This window comes from Buteo buteo, chromosome 15, assembly GCF_964188355.1.
Source record: "Buteo buteo chromosome 15, bButBut1.hap1.1, whole genome shotgun sequence".
Classification (NCBI taxonomy): domain Eukaryota; kingdom Metazoa; phylum Chordata; class Aves; order Accipitriformes; family Accipitridae; genus Buteo; species Buteo buteo.
Genome location: NC_134185.1, coordinates 5201158 through 5220808, shown reverse-complemented (window position 1 = coordinate 5220808; position 19651 = coordinate 5201158). Strand labels below are relative to the sequence as shown.

The following is a 19651-nucleotide window of genomic DNA, read 5'->3' as shown; positions in this document are numbered from 1 at the left end:
TCACCCAAAGGGAGGCAGCTTCCCCATACAGGTGGAAAAAAACAAAGGTTTGGATTTCAGTCCCAAGAACTAAACTCACCCTTCAATATGCTGCACAGACCATCCACAGTTACACAGCTTTACCAAACACAGTTTGGTTCATCCTTCACAGTTTACCTTTTCCTCTAAGCTCTCAAATCAAAAGAATAACAGTAAATCCTGAGTAGCAGTTCACATAACTTTTATGTTATACAAAAAATATATGTATATACAAAATGCTCAACAGTAGGACAAAGTGGGGGAAAAGAACATCCTCTGGCTATAACACCATGCCACATTTCAGGCTAGCTGAGTTTTAACTTCAGTTCACTGCATAGCTACATTTTGAAAAGTGGTCAGCAGCTAAAATTAGGGTAAGTTTTTCAAAAGGTCTCAGCACCCTCTTAGACCCTTAAAAAGTGCTCCATGGCCCACAGCTCCTACTGCTCTTCTTGCACCTGCTACCTCCAATGATTTCTGTATGGAAAAAAACCTGACTGCTGAACATTCTTAAGAATTGGTCTTCCATGGAGAAACCTAGAGAAGTCCTGAGTTTCTCTACAGGTCCAAACACTCTCACAGCTCCTGAAATTAAAGCTACCCTGCTTGTCAGGTGTTAAGACTTTTTGAACATATGATCCTAATTCCTCCCTGCTTTAGTATCCCCCTTTTTGTAATGACAATACTCATCTCACTACCGGACAAATTACTATTAGGACAAATTTGTTGCTATTTTATGAATTAAATGTGCAGGAGAAAGGTAAGCAACAAAGAACAACAATTAATAAAGTAATGAACATGAAAATCAAGCACCAGAGAAGACAGAGCATGCTAATAGAAGCAAAACATAATGTCTTGCCAACTGCCAGAGATGTAAGAAAGAACTCAAGACTTAACAGTGTGTGACATCTGTTTCTTCCATGTCTCTTGATAAGTCGAAAAGGAAAAAAGAAATGTGCATTTTAAAAACCAGACTTTTGTTACAAAACTTTGTACTGGAAGTGGCTATCAAATATTATTACTTAAAGGATGACAAAAAAGATAAGCTACAGTCAGAGTTCCATGAATTTAGCCCCAGATTTCCCCATCTTGGCCAAGAGCCTGCCACAGGAACAACAGCAGTATTTCTAACATAGAGCCGTTTCAGTGCAGGCAATGAAGAAATCAATTTTTATTTCTAGGAATCCTCTATTTCAACTGAGTAAGAAATTATGATTACAATTATCCTTAACTTTGAGTTAAGGATAATCTGACCTCCCTGCCTTCCCCCACCCCCTCCTTTTTTTTTTTTTTCCTTTTTTTCTTTCTTTCTTTTCTAGACTATTCAACCCCGATCCATCCCACCTTTCCTTACACATCATGTTTTATAGATCTCAGTCAATCTCGTCGCTCTCCTGCAAACTCCCTCCAGCACATTCACAACCTTCTTAAGGTAAACTAGAGAAAGGGCTTTATTAGGATTTTAAAGGAGAATTCAGCCACATATCTTCCGTGACATCCCCATTTATATGGTTACATATCTCAGTGAAATGCTGGATTTCTTGGCAACAGTATGACTTTTTTCCCCAATCACACTCATCTTATTTCATTTGCATATACATGTATGCACTATACATAACTCCATGTACACAAAACAGATTTCTTACTGCCCAACACTGATTTAACAAGCACTTACTTACAGCTCCATAAGCACTGTAAATAATTTCAGCTACTCAAAAGCACTGAGTATGGATAGCATTGAATAACGTTAGCACTGACCAAAACTCTGAAACTAGAGCCATTTTAGATTATGTTTTTGTTAAAATCTGAATCAGATTTAGATCCAAATTATCGCACAAGAACTAGAAGATAAATTGGAACTAATTCCTAAGAGCTAACAATCTTCCTAGCAAGGGTATTTTACTTCACGTTCAGTTAAAGCTCTGCCACATTTTTAAACAAATTCAGCTCTTTTTAAAACTCCATGCCCAACTCTTCACACAAACAGATGTTAAAATATGCTAGCAGATGTTACAGTACAACTTGACTTGCCTACACTCCACATTTAAAATACCTCAGTGAAAACACTTAGCTAAAACCATTTAAAACCAGCCTCCTCTTTCCTATAGCCATTTCCTCATGTTTTCTTTTGGTCCATTTATACACCCTACTGCACACATGTGGTTTCTCTCTTAGCCCAAAAGGTACCTTCCTTGTCAGCAATGCTCTAGCACTTGGAAGACATCACCGGGGCAGGGATTTAATTTATGCTCTCCTTCCCCTGGAAGCACCCTCAAGCATGAGCACCCAAAGTGGCACTGGAGACACCAGAGAAGGATGGAGGAAGGGGTGGGATCCTCTCCTCCTGGAGCTGGGCCAGCGCCGACACATTCGTCTGCAAACCACAGCATCCCTTTCTCCTACTGACCCCCAGGTCTACTCCTCCTGGTCACCCCCGCACATACACCAAGATCCCAACAAGATCCCTGTCCCTAACACTTTCTAACCAGAAGGGTAATGTCATAAGAATGAAACCGGGTTGTTCTTTCTGTCCCATAAGAAAGGCATTATGAATTAAACAATCATGTCTTCACTGAAATGAATGTCATCTCAGGAGGTTTTTTCAAACAAGGCTCCAACTCCACCATGCTCTCCTCACTCCCAATTAAATCCATTAGCAAGTATACGAAGTGAGTTTTACTTAGCTTTTTACCATTTTGCTAACAATATGCGAGTATCAGACATATTTTCAAGCCTAAGCAGTGTGAACAGAATACACATTTAGGCAAATATGAACAATGAGTAAGCGAAATGTGAAACCATTAACTCATCTGTTTACATGAAAGTACATGAGCAGCTTTCAGTACCTCCTCACATCATTCCGATCTCCAACACCATTTTATCTTCCAGTTTCAAAGACTGCATGACAGATGCCTAGAATAGCTCTTGTATCTATCACAGGATCAAAGAAGTTACATACAACCTCATCTGGACACAAATCTACTAGTTCTATGCAAGTTCTTCGTTTTAAACTTTAAAGAAAACATTTTTTCTCAAACTTACTCCAAATCTAATTTGCGTTCTTCATTGGACGGCAGTAGGCAGAAGCTGTTTTCAGTTTTAAAATGAGGTCTGGATTTCATTTGTAATAGTCTGGTTTATGTTATTCTAGCAAGTCTTTGAAGCAAGCATGAATGCAATTTATACCTTCTAAGAGGACTCCTTTTGCCTTGCCAGGACAGTGTTGTCACTGGAAACTCAGTCCACCTAATGTTCAACTATTACCCATTTCAGAATAAGGAGTCCTACAGCCTGTATTAATAACAGGATGAAAATTACTATCAGCAATCAGTAATAGTGTCCTGTAAAGGGTGTAGCTTTTTTTTAAAAAGAAATTTGAGATGACCTTTTTGGATACCACTAAACAGTTCTTTCCCTAGATTTACTCCAACATGGAAACAACTCAACATAAATCTTTGGGTCTTCCACCAAAGAGGCAAAATCCCAGTGGACTGCAAAAGACATTTATTTTTTGGAAAGAAAGTATCTCCAGTGCTTGTGAATTATTTTGTTCATAATTTTGAAGACATACATATTCAATGGTTACATTAAATAGCAGGGGATATACTACCTAAATTAGCTTGCTTTGTATTTATGAATATCACTTTTAGAAGTTTTTTTGTGCTCAGAAGACAGGGTAATGCAATCCTAAACAGTATTTCTATGAAATGCAAATGTTAAAAAGTAACTTTTGCACAGTATCTACTTTATATGTCATTTTGGGCTATTGATTTTTAATACAGTCTTATCTACCCTACCTATAACTTATGTTTCTATGGGACACCATTTTCTTTTAAACATCTCTGTAAGCTGTTTTCTGCAGAAAACTTCTATTTTAGTTGTTCAATATAGAATTGAAAATAGTACATCTTTATTAGCCAGTTGCCAATTGCTTTATATTGGCACTCACCAAATGTGAACATTAATTTTATAATCTTGGTTTTTCTTGGTAACGGTGTTCAAAGTTAAAAACTTTATTTGCAATAATTCTATCTTCCTAGCTCTACTTTGGCACCAGATTTCTGACTGAGCTGATATTTAGATAAGAGAGGATGGATTCCAGACCCTCCTGGGCTTATAAACTGAATCACTACAACTAGGGACCTGTGCAGTATCTCTCCCAAATTACAAGCAAAGCACTGAAGGAATGGTGGGTGCAACTCTGTTTGTAACAATGGTGCTACATTGCAATGAATGGGATTCTGACCTCGGTTACAATAGGGGCATTTTTTAATTATTTGTATCAATTGTTTAAACGCTATGCCCTTTTACTATGGCTTTTTTTTCTTTTAAAATATTGAAGGATTTCTAAAAGATTTTCTTAGGCAATAAAATTGCCTGCCTTTCCATCTACCCTTTTGAAATAGTGCAGATTTTTTCAAGTACTAATGAAAATTTAATTCTAAAAATAATTGGATACTTTACTACCAAAAATGTTTCTGCTTTCTCATTTGTATTCACATTTCTTAGCTCTTTTTCTGTACTATACCCCCAGCTTCAAAGGCTTTGCAATTCTTTTCCCATGACAAGGATTGCAAAAGTCGTATCAAGATCAAGCAAAAACAAAACATTAACAGCTACATCTCACAGCTATTTAATTAATAAATATATGTCTGTAATTAATGTTTTGCATACATACACATATATATACACACATATATATATTCTGATTAATAACACGGTGCTAGCTTACTGACAAGTAGAAATAAGGTCTCAAGGAATCCTCAACAATGTTAAACAAGTATGGAGTTGGCAGTGGTCAGACAGGACCCTAACATACTCCTATTTATAGTTTTTATTCAAATAAAGTGAGGTAGCACTCTGATATAATAGAGACCAAGGCCTCCACTGTCTACAGGGTGAGTCTAAACATCTGTCTCAGAGGTACCCAAGAACTTGATTCTGTTATCGAGAACATAAGGAGTTAGCAACATTTGAAATCCTCTGGGATTCATAACACTGAAGGAAAAAAGTCCAACCCTTAGTGGTTTAACAATACAACAGGAAATTGGTCAAAAGCTGAGATCAGTGTCATGAGCCTGAAAGCAACTATTGAAAGGTTTTACTTACAAAGGACCACTATAGAGCAAACTATATCAACACATTGATACCAGTATCAATGACTTTCAGCCTGGACTTGACTTTCACATCAACGACGTTCAAGTTTGTAACGATACCCCTTACTGAATAGGGGAAGTCCTTTCTACTTCATAAGCAACTTCAAATTGATGTAAATAAATAAAAGCAAAAAACAAAGATGGAAAGGAAATGCTATATTAGAGACTGCTATTACCAACAGAGGAAGTCAGAGAAAATTACACAAACCCAAATGTCAGCATAAAACATTGCCACAAAATAAGGGAAAGAGACATGTCCTCTTAGAAAGACTAGTTGAGACTGGAAGGGACCTCTGTAGGTGTCTAGTTCAAACCCCCTTCCTCAAAAGCAGGGTCAGCTAGAGCAGATTGCTCAGGGCCTTCTCCATTTGAGTTTTGAGCACCTCCAAGGATGGAGACTGTACAATGTCTCTGTGCAGTATGTTTCAGTGCTTGACAAGCCCCACAGTCAAAAGAGTGAGGGGTTTTATGTCTAAGTGGAATCTGGATTAAGATTTCAGGGGCATGATAATCATGCCTCTTTAAAAATGAGCAGAAAAGCAAGGTTCCGTATTTTGAATGGAAAAGTTCATGCTTAGAAAGCTAAAACAAGTAGCCATTCAGATGGGATAGAAGAGACATGTTGTTTCCTCTTATATGTATATCTGGAGATTTAGGGGGTGTCAGGAGACCACAACATCAGATAAAGACAGATAGACAGGTTAGCATATATGAATCAGACACATCAGGAATCAGCGCCAGGAACTAAAAGACGATGCAGACAAGCTGTTGGCATTTTGAGTATGAACACCAGCAGAAAACTTTCAAGTTACAAACACAGATAATTAAACTAAAGAGCTAAACGCTACTTCCAAAGACACAAAAAGCCTTCAGTACACTGTAGTGTCACTTAAAGACAAATTAGGGTTCTAAGACAGTTGGTACATTCTACCCTAGTCTTTTCTGACAATGTGTATTTTATCTGTTCACCATTCATGAATATGATTAACTTCTTCAGCCACAAGAAAGGCTTTGTTTAAAAGCACACAGTGTACGACACTTATTCCTTACTGTTGAGTGTTACCATGAACAGATGAAGACAAACTGAAATAACAGACTTTAAACATTCTTGTAAGCTTGGGAGCAAATTCATCTAGACAACAAGTTAGGCAATTCTCATTTCTTTCCTATATAACACTCCCCTCGCCCCATATCCTGTCCTTGTTGACAACTCTGGCAGATCCTTGACATTTTTATTAAATGAGGTAAAAATTTTGCATATCTTAAGACTGAGGTGTCAGTAAGATTATGATGCTTTATAATGGTTTTCTCAGATTGTTACAGAACTCACTTTCCATTTCAATTCATTCACAGAAAATTATTCTGCATACAGACAAAAGGATGAAGCAATGACCAAAGGAGTACAGATATCAAGAGAATAATCTAGAACTCTTAAATTCTGACAGTTCTGTCATTTCTAGATGAAAGAGGGAAGAGAATGAGAAAGAAACTCATGAGCTGATGCTACCTGTAACCAGCTCATCTAGAATTCAAAAGGAAACATTGCAAACCAAGTGTAAACAGGTATAAGACACTTCTCGTTGGAAAACAAAAAAAAGAAAAAAAAAGAAAGGTAAGGGGAAAAACAAAAGGTGTACGTTTAAAAAAAAAGCAAAAGAGAAAAATACAGATGATTTTTTTTTTTCCCCAAACCATGGCCATGTGCATAGTATACATAAAGGTCCTTACCTTTTTCACTGACACTTTCACTTTCTATCTCCACATCTTCACAGCTAGTATATTCTGGTGTTGATGCCCCTTCTTCCTCTGAGCTACTAACTGACATCTGCCTTTTCTTTCCGCCTCTTTTTGCTCTATGAGGCTTTGGAGGGGACGGCCGCACTGATTCCGACTGGTCAGAGCTAAGGGAATCATTCCTTAGCATGGTCTCCATTTTCTCCCGCTTTGCTTTTCGCATGAGAATAGCAGAGCTAGGATCAAGGCGGCTCTGTTTTTTAAAGGAATTGTGGTTCTTGTACTCTACGTGTTCTATAGGAACTGGACTATGCCTGGGAGTTGGTGGGCTATGATTAGTTAATTGTTTAGAAACAGAAATTCTTACATCACCTGTTCTGTCTATAGAGTACGACCTCTGAGTTTCCACAAGAGATTTTCTGTCCTGAGTTCCCTGTAATTGTGAGCGTTTTCCTAATTTATTCTCAGGTACCTCCGCTTCCTCCATCTCTGTATGTGGCAAAGCTACATCACTGTGCCTTCTCTCATGCCGTGCTTTAGAAACTTTGGCATGCATGCGCATCTGCTGTTCCTCAGGATGCGGTTTTACAGGGTATCTTGCCAGATTGGGGTCACTCCTGTAACGGGTATGATATTCATCTTCCTTCCTTTGTTTTTCATCATCAGGCACTTTGCCCTCCTCAAGTTTCTCTGGCAAGTCTGGGTAGTCCTGTGACTTGCCTTTCTCCAGCCTTCTACCTTCGTGCCGTTCCTTACGCTCCCTGTCATCTGCCGGTCCTTCCTTTTGAAGTGAGGTTTTTGGCACACGCTTACGCTCACTCTTTAAACCTTTGCCATTCTGGTCTGAAACCAACATTGCCTTCTTCCTACAATAAAAAGGAGTACAATAACTTGAAGAATTAAATGCAAAATAAAAATACTTGTGTACACTGTTATGGTAAATGGATTATAAACCAGGATAAGCTATGGCGAAACATATAGAAAGGTACTGGATCCATTAACATGAATTAAGTCTATTAATCCTTTCAGCAGTACTTTTATTTTCCAACAGCAAACAGCTTCCTGAGTCCACAAAAACACGAATTACAGATGGTCCAATTGAGTAAAATCACAAGAATATTAACATGGATAAATGCAGATAAAAAGAATTTACCCACGTAAGTAGGAAGACTCAAAGCCATCTTTGTAGTAACTGCAGCACTATGACAGAGTATCGGAGTATGTTCTCCATTTTTCTGGCAGCCGTTAGAAGGGTTACAGACTAACCACACAATTCACTTCAAGCACCCTGACAGTACAGATATAAACACTACCAAATGGCGTATCTCCCACAATAACATTACAGAAAGAAGGAATATGGATATAAAAAATGCAAAAGAGAATATATCCAGAAACAATAATATTTGATGTAGTTTGCTTTATCTTATTAAAACTCTAAAAAGAAGTGCCCATTTCATAAGCACATAAAGAAAAGAAAATAAACTCCTTGAGATAATTTAATGGCATTCCTTTCTCTGGTAATAAAAGGGGATGAAAAATGAAATTTCTCTATACAGCTGAAGTACAAAACAATGAATAATGAAGCTGCATGAAAATCATGCTCTCTCCTCTTTCATCTTCTGCTTTGGGAGAACAAGCAAGCCAAAGAATCATAAAATCCCCTTATACCAGATAGTTTTATTTCTCTCATCATTCCAACTGCCCTTTTGTTTACCAGTTCACATATGAACCCATCAATTTTGAAAAAGGTTGAACACAGCTATACACTGTATTTGAGATGAACCTGCACCAGGACAAAGTCACTAGGACTTTGTTTTGTGGCACTGAATCTTCCCTTCCAGAACTGATAAGTCTTCAGATTACACATCACAGATTTTCACAGATGCATCCAGCAGGACAGGCAAAGTTGGATATGATCCAAGTTAAGCTCCTGTCTCCTTTTTCTCCATCTCTTGTTCCTCCTGAGTTCTTGGCAATAAATGAGACCTGAGTTTACCATAGATGCTCTCCATTTAGAACCCTTGGACTTCATTTGAAAGTCTCAGTGACAAGTAGAGAATGTTACTATTGTAGAATTAATACAACCATCTCACTTTTGGACAGCAAAGCAGAAATAGAAAGCATTTTGCTGCTCTAAAAGTGTCCTTCAGCTGACTGATGACTGCTCTGGGGGCCTTCCCAGTGTTGGGGGAAAAATGTCAACAGAATTAGGGGAGGGCACCATGTGTTCATTTACATCATACATATACATAACACTAACCTGAGTTTTGGTACAGTTAAACCCAGACAGACCTCACCCACACAGTAAGTTACTAGCCACTGTTCATTATCCATTTTCAACTTCAATAGCTATGAAAAAAAACCTCATCAACTGTTCTGGCCAAGGGAAAATGTTCTATGGCAGACTCTCGTTTTGTTGCCACAGGCTCCCTCCTCAAGTGCTCTGCCATCTGCCAGGCAGCAGCCAAAAGAACAGCAACCGCTTCATCACATTAGCCTCTCTTGATCTGCTGCTCCTCAACCTGTTCATTACAATGACTACAGCTCAGAAATTTACTCATTTCCTCACTTAAAATATAATAGTGTCCTTCTGGTTGGCTTTATTCTTGCATACAGCTTGCTCTGAATTCAAGATGGTACTATTGCTGTTCTTCATGAATGTTTACTTTGCAGGTGTAAATGAGTTTTTAATAGTTCCTGTTTTATTATTAAAAATAATACAATCATTGATAAAAAGATAACACATAAGGATATCTGACAGAACTCCACAGGGTGGGTTTTTTGTTTGTTTGGGTTTTGGGGTTTTTTGGGGGGGGAGGGGGTTCAATTCTAGTACATTATTTCATCAAGTTAAAGGCTTGCTTTTTGTTTAATAACTTTAAAATACCTGCCAATTTTAAAAGTTACCTACAATTCTATATTAAAAGCGTACACCAAAATGCATTGAAGTACATGCAAATACCCCTAAAATACAATTATTATTTTTCTTCCTCATTTCTGTTGCAAAGACCAAATCAGCCAACGTATTTTCTAATGAACATTTATGCTTCCCTGGTCAGTAAATCAACTCTTTGTTTTTATACAGTTCTAGACACACACAGGGCCCAGCTGACAGCCTTGTGTAATATTACTGAACTAGCACTTATAATTGTGAGGCTCTAACAAGAGAGAAAGCATTACCTCTCTCTTGGAGGTTCACTTCTAGACCTTGATGAAACTTGCTTTTGGTCCAGGCCCATAGCTGGCTGTGATACTTCTGCTCCTTTCCTACGGTCGGGCTGGACACTGGAAGAAGAGATTTCCTGTGATGAGGCAGTTGCTGTACTTAAGGGAGTCTGTGATCTCGATCGCTCTTGAAGTCTTGCTTTCTTTTCTCTCAGTGCATCCGAGCTTCCACCAGTGGCCGTATCACTCAGTGCTCCGTCCTGGCTGGGCGAGGGCTGCGGTCCACTTCCAAAAAACCACGCTCCAGATTTCGTTAGGATTTCTTGTTGCTTTCGACACAAATTGCATACCCACATAACCTAGTTGAAGACAACAAGAAGTGTCAGTGCAGCTACCCTTCAGACCCTGAAATGCATGCTCACTACCACAGAGCAGGTACAATCTCTCGCTCTCCTCTAAACTGGCGAGCTTGGTGCTCATGACACAACCCAGAACATGCTTCTCCAAGCACTGACTGCACTGGCTAGAGCCAAGCATCCTACAGGCACATGCTATGTGAGCTTCTCCAAAACGTGCTGCCGATACACGTCAGTCCTACCTGTAGCAATGCCCCCCCAGCCCAGCCCTAGCTCGCTTCTGAATTAACACCGACGGTGTTGATGCAGCTGGGGGGTGGGTTGGGCTGTTCTCCTTGGTGTGGATCGCTGTCAGGACAAGCCTACCGGACTGTAAATTGGACTTGTACCTTGGGTGGCAGAGTCCTGCCCAGCTAACTCCCAACCTCTGCCACCACAAAAAACTGACAGGGTATTTCCCTTTAATTAATTTTTCCTCACGTAACATAACTCAACATTACCCTGCAAATAAATTCAGCATTTACTGTGCATGGTTTTAGCTATATCCACAACAGCTACTTACCAGAGATGCAAGGTAAGACCTAAAGAAACCTACTAATAGAGAACTAAATGCACCAATGAAAAGAATGCAAAAGAACCATATTTTGTACTACTTGAAAATGATCATTTACCATCTCTTTGAGTTATAGCTGTAAATAATAAATAAAAAAGTGTCCCTTGCAATCACAATTAAGCTGTGTACATAAACGGTGCTTCTTAGGTTTTTTTGTGGTTTTTTTTTTTAATTCCAGATACACAGATAAACAGGAGTAAACACAGTAAAGCGAGACTCCATGTTTCAAGTCTATATACAGTACAAGACAGTCTTATGTCCAGGAGTAAATCACCAGAGAAAAATAAAAGGTTAATCAGGACTCTAAAGTGTGTGAACATTTAAGAAAAGATTGAGACAAAGACAAAAGGAGGTTTGGGGCAGAAGAACAAAAAAGGCAAAAATGCATGAAGGATATACAAGAGGTAGGAATTTTGTCAGAAATAAAAATAGAGATGAGAGGAAACAAAGCTGATAGCTAATAAGGAAAATGGTAAGGAAAATCTTGCAGTTTAATGTGGAAAGAAGTAAAAGAACAGATAAAATTGTAAAGAGGGTAAGAAGGATGACAAAAATTGGAATGAAAAATATGCTTAAATTATTTTGTGCAAACACAGGAATGATGCAACAGTTGCAAAATTATACAATACTTAAAATTAGAAGGAACAGAAAAAACAATCACTTCAGGGCAGAAATTGCAACAGGACAAAGCTCTGATACCAAGCTCTCTTATTCTCTAGCCTGGGGAGGAAGTGCATGGCTTACATGGCATGATGAAAATTTTGGGCATTTTACATATTTAACATAATTAAGATTTATTTAAAACACCCTAGAATAGACTATCTGCTTAGGTCTGAAGACTACATCAAAACTTCCAATACCATTTCTGCACTGTTTGACCAAACTACACTGAGAAGACATCCAACTTTTCCCTGTATCTGGATTGTGCCTTTATCAAAAGATGACTGTTATATTTCTTCCATTTAAGAAAGATAATGCCTATTAAATGTTTTTTAATTAAAAAAAAAGAATCAAAACCTACACTTATTCCAACAGTGGCACAAACATGTATTATGATAAAAACAGATAACCCTCAGTAGGATAAAAGGAACAGCAACTTCGACAAAATAAATGCTAGTCCTTCAACAAAAAAATCCTTTGATTCCAAAATGTCTTATTTCTTTCATCTAGTATACCTCAGAAAACAGAGATTCAGTTTATCAGACTATCTGTTCTAACAGGATAGAGTTTTAGTCTATCTGGTATTATTACAAGTATTTAAAAAAACAGTAAGACTAAAAGGAAAAAACACCACATTTTTAAATGTCTTTATAGACTCTGACACAATTGTTAGCTCATTAGACAGCAAGTATGTGCATGCACATGTGTCTGTGTATAAAAATCTATGTCAATGCTATAAACCAATCATTAATGAAAAATATGTCATTGCCTGTATTTTATCAGGTTACAGGGAAAGTTGAAAAAAGGGTTAATAAAGAAATAAATCAACTAGAGTTTGTTTAAAGGAAGGAAAAGGAATACTAAAGTAAAATTTAAATATTCTAATTAAATTACATATATGTATATGTATACAAGCCCATTTAAATCTGTTACCATCTTTACACACTTCATTTACAATTTAATATACTTTATACATATTTTAAATGGTCAAATATGTAATAAATTTCAAGAAATTACCATTAACTTACATAATCATCTTTGATATTGTAATTAATTTTATGCGAAGTATTACAAAATCCAAACAAACAGGAATAGCTAATGCACAAATAGACACAGAAAAATACAGAATACAGGAAGAAGAAATACTAGACGTGTAAATTCAAAATCATTTTCTTACAGCTGTCTTTAAACACGGCAGTTTGGACACAATACATACCAATCACCAAAGATTACACATGCAGGAAATCTGCATTATACTCACATACAAGCTACACTATCATCCCTGTTTAGGAATCTCTTCAGGACTTAATAAATGCTACATTTGCCTTGAGATATATTCAGTCCAAAAAGGAAAAATAATAAAAGCTTTTCTTTAAGAGGAAAAAAACCAAAACAACAAAACAAACAAAACTCGAGGTGACAGAAGAGTTTCAGTGACAAAACTGTATATTGAAAAACATTTTTAGAGAAGTATGTGGAGCAAGCAATTTAGCAGCATGCAGGAATTATATCCTGATTGAATATACTGGGATGTGTTCCAAACTAATCTAAAGTAAAGCAGGTCTGTGTAATAACTTATCTTAACAATCCACAGATGTTAGGCAACCAAACAAATGCTCTGATGAAGGATTACAGTTCTCTAATGTGGCTTCTGGACCTCCACATGATGCAGCAGTAAAATGAAGTGTTAGACAATTTTACTATGGCCTGTCACTTCAAAAATAGTTTCTGTTTACGCTTTTCTGGATGGTGAGCTCTGATGCAGTGCTACAGTAAGTCATTCAAGACATCCAGAGTCTGGTGTTTGTTGTTGGGTTTGTTTCTGGTTTATTGCATCCTTGCACAGGTCAATGCATATCTGCACATGAAGCTATTAAAGAGAACCAGTAAAGAGGTGCTCCTCATTCAAAGGGTTCATATGCGTGGCTCTGGAAAAATGTGCATTTTCACAGCATAGCAAAGGGTTCTGGGCTTTACTGCTACATAACAAAAACAAAGTGGCACATACAGGACTTGGCAGAGGTGGGTCAACAGCTCCCACACAGATTCACGTGGAAACTTGACAGGTTGCGTGTAAACATGCTAGAAGGATCCCATGCTTGCCTTCACGTGGAATACAGGGTATTTCATTCACAGAAAAAATATTCCTCAAACTTACTCTTACAGGTACTGTTGAATGTGATCCACAATGAGTAGGAACAGTATTCCTGTACTAACACAACATGAAATTCCAACTTGAAAGAGCCCATAGTAAATAATATATACAACTATACACACAGAGAAAAAAAGCATTTTCAGTTACAAAAATAAGAACACATCTTCATAACTACATATTTCAAAACTGCATTTTAGAATGCAGAAAAAAGGCTTTTTTCCCAATTCAAACCTGGAGACTTCCAAACATGCACTGGGAAGCTGAAGTCACATTAGGGGGGACTCAAACTTTATACCAAATTTGTGTGACACATGCCAGGCAAAACTCAGACTGAGGTCAGAGCAAGTTCCCCAAATCCTTCACCCAAGCCCGGATTCTGACGAGGCTCCACAAGGAGCACACTCCATGCTTCATGAGTTCAGAAATTGCAAACCCACAGTTACGCTGACCCCCATGCATCCTGCTTCATCTCTGTACAGCAAATTAGGTAACGAGTGTGCTAATACAGCAGGCCACAAGCTATTCCTTACTAAACCTTCACGCTATGTCAATTATTTCCCTTCTGAAGGGTGTATACACAACATCTTTCCAGTTTATTGCTTTTGTTAACATTCCTTTAGCCTCCACCTTCTACACACTTCTAGAGGACACTAATTACTTCAGAGAGATCTCATTAAGACCATCTTCTCTGCCTCAGGCACCATTAACTTCAGCAGAGCTCTGCCACCATCCTACAAGTCATCTCTTGCAAGTCAGAGGGAAGAAATGTTATCAATTTGCTCTTACAAAACTATTCATTCACAGAATTGTTAGACTGTGTATCACTTAATGTTTCTGGGAAAACATAAAAACATGCAGCAAACCATGAAATTAGCATACAGCATTGCATTTATCTCTTTTGGTATATCAAAATGAATTCTGTAATAAAACCCTAGCTAAAGTGTCATGGTGGCTTCACTCCATTAAAATATAAATAAATGAAGGTAAAAATCTACTTGAACCCTCACATTAGCCCAAAATCTAAATAAGTAAACAGCTCTACCTTTCTAATGAAAATGTGCTTGTGAATCCAAGCTTTCATTAAATATATGTTTCAAAATTGTACAGACAGCTGAGTTCATCCAATGGCTCCCAGTCACCAAAAGGGAAGGTCTTCTCCCCGCCTCCCTTCTCTCTTGCTCTTCTTTCTCCCTGTCAGGGTTTGTCCTCTCCCTTCCTTGCTCCCACCTTCCCCATACTACGTACTCCCTCATATCTTCTTCTGTGACTGTCAGGTCCTCCCAGGAGCCACTCACATTTAAAAACATAGTAGAAATTTATCTGTATTTTTTAATTGGTTTCATTTTTTTGTCATATCTATTTTTCTCACGGAGGGGTATGATGAGTAGTGAAATCATGTGGCCAGGAACACAGGCAAATGGGGGGAAGAGGATGTTTTCTCTATGGCAGTGGCTCACCATCTCCTGTTAAACTACATCTTGAAATGACACCAACAGTAGTACATTAAACTCACACAGGAATGTTTCTGAGCAATGAAGCCCAATGACATGAAACAACCTGTATCTATGCTAAGATCTCTGTTCTACTTCAAAGCAAGGTGGCTGCATACAAATTGCCTCCTGGAGGCGAGCCTCAGAGCACCCCAACTCCCAAACCACCAGGAAGAATTGATGAGAAGGTGCTAGTGGGCAGAAGACCAAGAGCGTGCCAAGCAGCCTTCTGTCAGTTTACTAGCACAGGTACTTTACCATCTAGCAATAGTCCCAGACTGGGTTTAATTTGTTAGTAAAGAAGTAGCCTAGAATTCTAGGTTCTGCTTTTTCTGAAGCCTCTCCTCTAGCTTGAGGGTTCAAAGGGACAGTACAGTTCTCTACCGTTCTCTCCTCCAAGCAGGGAGAGGACCACTTTGCCCACGCTGATGCTCATCAGACATACAAGGCTCAGCCATTTTAGCACTCTCCGTTCTTCCATTCCTGTGCAGAGCAGATTTTCTTCATAACTTAGGTTGTCAGCTTGATATTTTTATCCCAGTTTGGCAAGAAAATGAGGTTTATGCTGACAGCTGATTGGTTTCTTATCCCCCTTTCTCCCCACACCCTCCAATAAATGTTTTAACCCACTGGACAAATGCAGTAAAATTTTGCACAGGCATGGAAGTTTTCAAGGGATTATATCCTTAAAAGTTTCATAAAATAGGCAGTTCCATAAAAGCCCTATAAATATCTCATCAGTGCAATCTTTTATTGGCATCACAGAATCTACATAGCAGTTCAACCGCAAGACATGCTCATAGGGAACGAGGCCCCACTGCTCACAGAACTGCATGTCACCTTCAAGTCTGCGGTGCCATTTACATGTTTGACTGAGAGCATCCAGGAGGGATGTTTAAAAGCCCGCCTTATCAGAATTTTCCACTTGCACTAGAAAGCTCACTTCATACTCTTTTCCGGCTTGCCTTTTATAGTTAACTGAGATGTTAGCTTTCCAAATCAGATCCTATGTGTACGAATAAGGATGAAAGACGCTTAAATTTTTTCCGTCTACACTATAGACTATACGCATGGCAGGTATTTAAGTTTGCATCCAAAGAGAATCCACTCACTTTCAAGTAGACACAAGAAATAAAATGAAATCCTCTGCCTAGTGAAAGGCTAGTGCCATTAGAGATAAGTCAGCGTATCCCACCTGGCTGCCACGTGGCACTTAAGAGGGCACAAGCCTGCCACAGGAGCTACATCACAACTGCCAGCCGTATGTACATGTCTTATGTACTGCAGGGCATCAAAAAAGGCATCAGATGCCTGCTTTTAGGCAACTGAACACACAGTTTACACATTGATCCTAATCTTATTCCTGGCCTAAGTTTCTAAACCCACAATTACAAACTGCCAATAGAAGGGTGCAGAAAACGTGCATTATTCAAGGAGTTAACATCAAAAGGGTATTTTATGCCAGTTTTGTTGACACTGCCGCTAGCAACAGCATTACTAGTTATTTTAAGAAAAAAGTAAAAAACAACCGACTTTCTTCACACGCCCTGCTGCCGAAATCTCTCAGCTACAGCTGCCAATCTTTCAGAAAGCTCCCGACAACTTCCACAAAAATTAAACATTCTCTAGAACAATCCTGCAGCAAACTGAGTGTTGGAAGTGGTATATTCAGGCAACTATAAAGTTACCATATGAAATAATATCTCTAAAACAGCACACAGCCAGGTTTCAGTCACTATTGCAATGTACTTCTCTGAGAAAGCCTTCGGACTTCAAGGAAGAAACCAAAATTGCTAGTGGAGAAGTCAGTTTTTGTTTAAAAATTCACACCAGCAAATTTACATACTTTAATTTGAAATATTCTCCCTCTGCAAGTTTGTTTTTTTCTAAATCTACTACACAAATCAATTGATTAATACACACCACTAAAAACACACTACAAAAATTGTATTGTCACAGTTACAGTTGTGACCTTCTAAAGCAGGACTATAGCTTGGACAAACTATGAAACCTCGCACCTGAACTTCCTTGCAGCTCTAGTTTTAGGTCTACTTCTAATTAAAGTGATCAAAATTTACAAACTTAGACTTTGGAGGGAGAAAGGAGAGGTTAAAAATCAATGAGAATTTATCCTGGTTGGTTAAAAAAAATCAAAAGAGACTCAGGAAGTACTAATTGTTTGGGCTGATTTGCCCAGGCTTGAGAATTTCTTTTTTGGAAAGAAAGCAAACCCTCAAGAAAAGTTTACAGAGCATCAGACAGTAGAGGCTTTATTTATCCCCAGGTCATCATGATGAACCTTAGACCACTTGTTTTTGAAACTCAGCAATACCAAATATCCCAATGGCCCTGTATTTAAGCCTACCCTATTTAAAATCCATTTTCCATATTGTTTCACTCACTCATTCCTCACTCATCTTGTCCACACTACCCAGTTTCACCCTCAGTGTTTTTATTTCCTCAGCAGTGGAAGAATTCTAAGCCCCAGCAACAATCACAGCTTCAGAAAGCTCTGCTTTGGTCTCACTCTTTCCTCATAGATGAGTTTCTTTTTCAAATTCATTTCTCTTGCCTGAATTTCCTTCACTTTCTTAATTTACTTCTGATAATGTAGGAGTTGTGAATTGCCAGTCACATCTGCTGTAACATCGATCTCCATTTTTCATAGACCATTGAGCTACACTAGAAATCATTCTCTCATAGATAACTTTTGTATAGTCTTCTAACCTTCTTAAAAACAACAGTTTTGTCTAACTATTTGAACATTTGGCTGTCTTGATAAGCCACAGAAGCATCAACTGTACTCCTCTTAATCACTTCATGGTTTCCATAGTTACAGATATACATGGAACATAGAAATAGTTTTTTTTAAATGACAGAAGTCTCACAAAATAAGGTAAATGGCATGAAACAGCTTACAGTCAGGACTGATAAAATTTTAGTTGTCCTTCAAAAAACAGAGAGAACTCACCAGACGCTTTCCACTCCATTTATCCACTAATATATTTACAATCCCTAGTAAAAATATACAAATGCAGTGCACGAGTGTGTACATAATCTCTGCAGGAGCTTGCACTACACCATTACTTATGTTTCTATACTATTCTTTTATATAAATATTCTTTTATACAAGCTGTGTCAAAACAAATGTAGTAGAAAGGCAAGAGAGATTTTTTTGTTTGGTATACAATGGAAAATAATTGATGACAAAAGAAATTGGAAACGTGTAGCTGTAGAGAAGTTGTAAAGAAGGTTAGTCAAAACAGAAACATAGTTAAACTGCAGAATCAAATTCCTGAAGTAAAAAAAAAGCTCAAGGAAGGAAATGCGAGTGGGTCAACTGATGGAGGTCATAAGGGACTTGATGGGCATGAACTGAATTCCAATTTTGTATTCTCAAACACACACACACAAAAAAACAAACCTCAAAAATAGTGTTACAGACTGTCCATCCTCGGAGGCATTCAAAACCCAACAGGACACGGCCCTGGCAAACTTATCTACTTGGGCCTGCTCTGAGCAGGGATTTGGACTAGAGGATCTCTAGAGGCCCCTTCAAACCTCAGCCACTCTGTGATTTTGTATGGAATAAAGCACTGAGAAATTTAAATATCTTGGCCCGATGGTTCTTCAACTACGTTAGGTATTACTATGCTTGTAATACTTTACTGCTAGGTCTGCCTTTTTTTTTTGTCTCACTATCCACATCAGTTTGTGCCCTAAAGGAAACAGTACATAAAATCTGAGAAGTTCTGAGTTGGAGAGGCACTTTACTCACACAAGGGACTATGGAAAGCCCACAGCATATTGACCTATTTTCTTCCAGGAGCACGCAACAGTCTATAAGCATAGACATTTCCCTCAGCTATCTGAGAGCTTAAGATTACCTCCACCAAATGCTGGTGGAGCGACTGTGTGTTTGAAAGCTTCCAATATGAGTTACTGACAACCAAGTCTTATATTTATCAGATATATATCTATATATCTATGTATCTCCATCTCCAGAGATTTCAGAGATTAAGTCTCTCTATCCTGTGTTGTAGTAAGGTGTTAACAGCTGATGGTGTTCCCTCTAGGTTTGAAAGAGACTGTCTGCCTAAAACCTGTATTTGGTGTTCCCAACCTGTGAAATGCATGTCACTGTTGTGTTACTCAGAGAAACATACTGGCCTTGACAGCGGCTAGGAGCATGGGGTTACCAGGAGATCTGTTCTGGGCCCCTCTGTCTGCCAGGGACAATTCAGGGGCAAGAACAACAGACACAGGAGATGAGCAAAGCTTACAGAGACTGCTTGGATCCATAG

At 38.3% G+C, this 19651-nt stretch overlaps 1 protein-coding gene across 4 annotated transcripts in view; it reads right to left on the bottom strand.

Annotated features, from left to right (window-relative positions):
- RIMS1 (regulating synaptic membrane exocytosis 1) overlaps positions 1-19651 on the bottom strand; it is a 329877-nt gene that overhangs the window by 172053 nt on the left and 138173 nt on the right. For 2 of the 4 annotated variants that reach the window (XM_075046444.1, XM_075046446.1), the window contains exons 4-6: positions 13861-13914; positions 10089-10432; positions 6903-7774 (exon numbers count right to left, since the gene is read on the bottom strand). In XM_075046444.1, the coding sequence (XP_074902545.1) occupies positions 6903-7774; positions 10089-10432; positions 13861-13914 (1270 nt within the window). The remainder of the gene's footprint in view (positions 1-6902; positions 7775-10088; positions 10433-13860; positions 13915-19651) is intronic. The other 2 variants (XM_075046445.1, XM_075046447.1) reach the window with 1 other exon arrangement.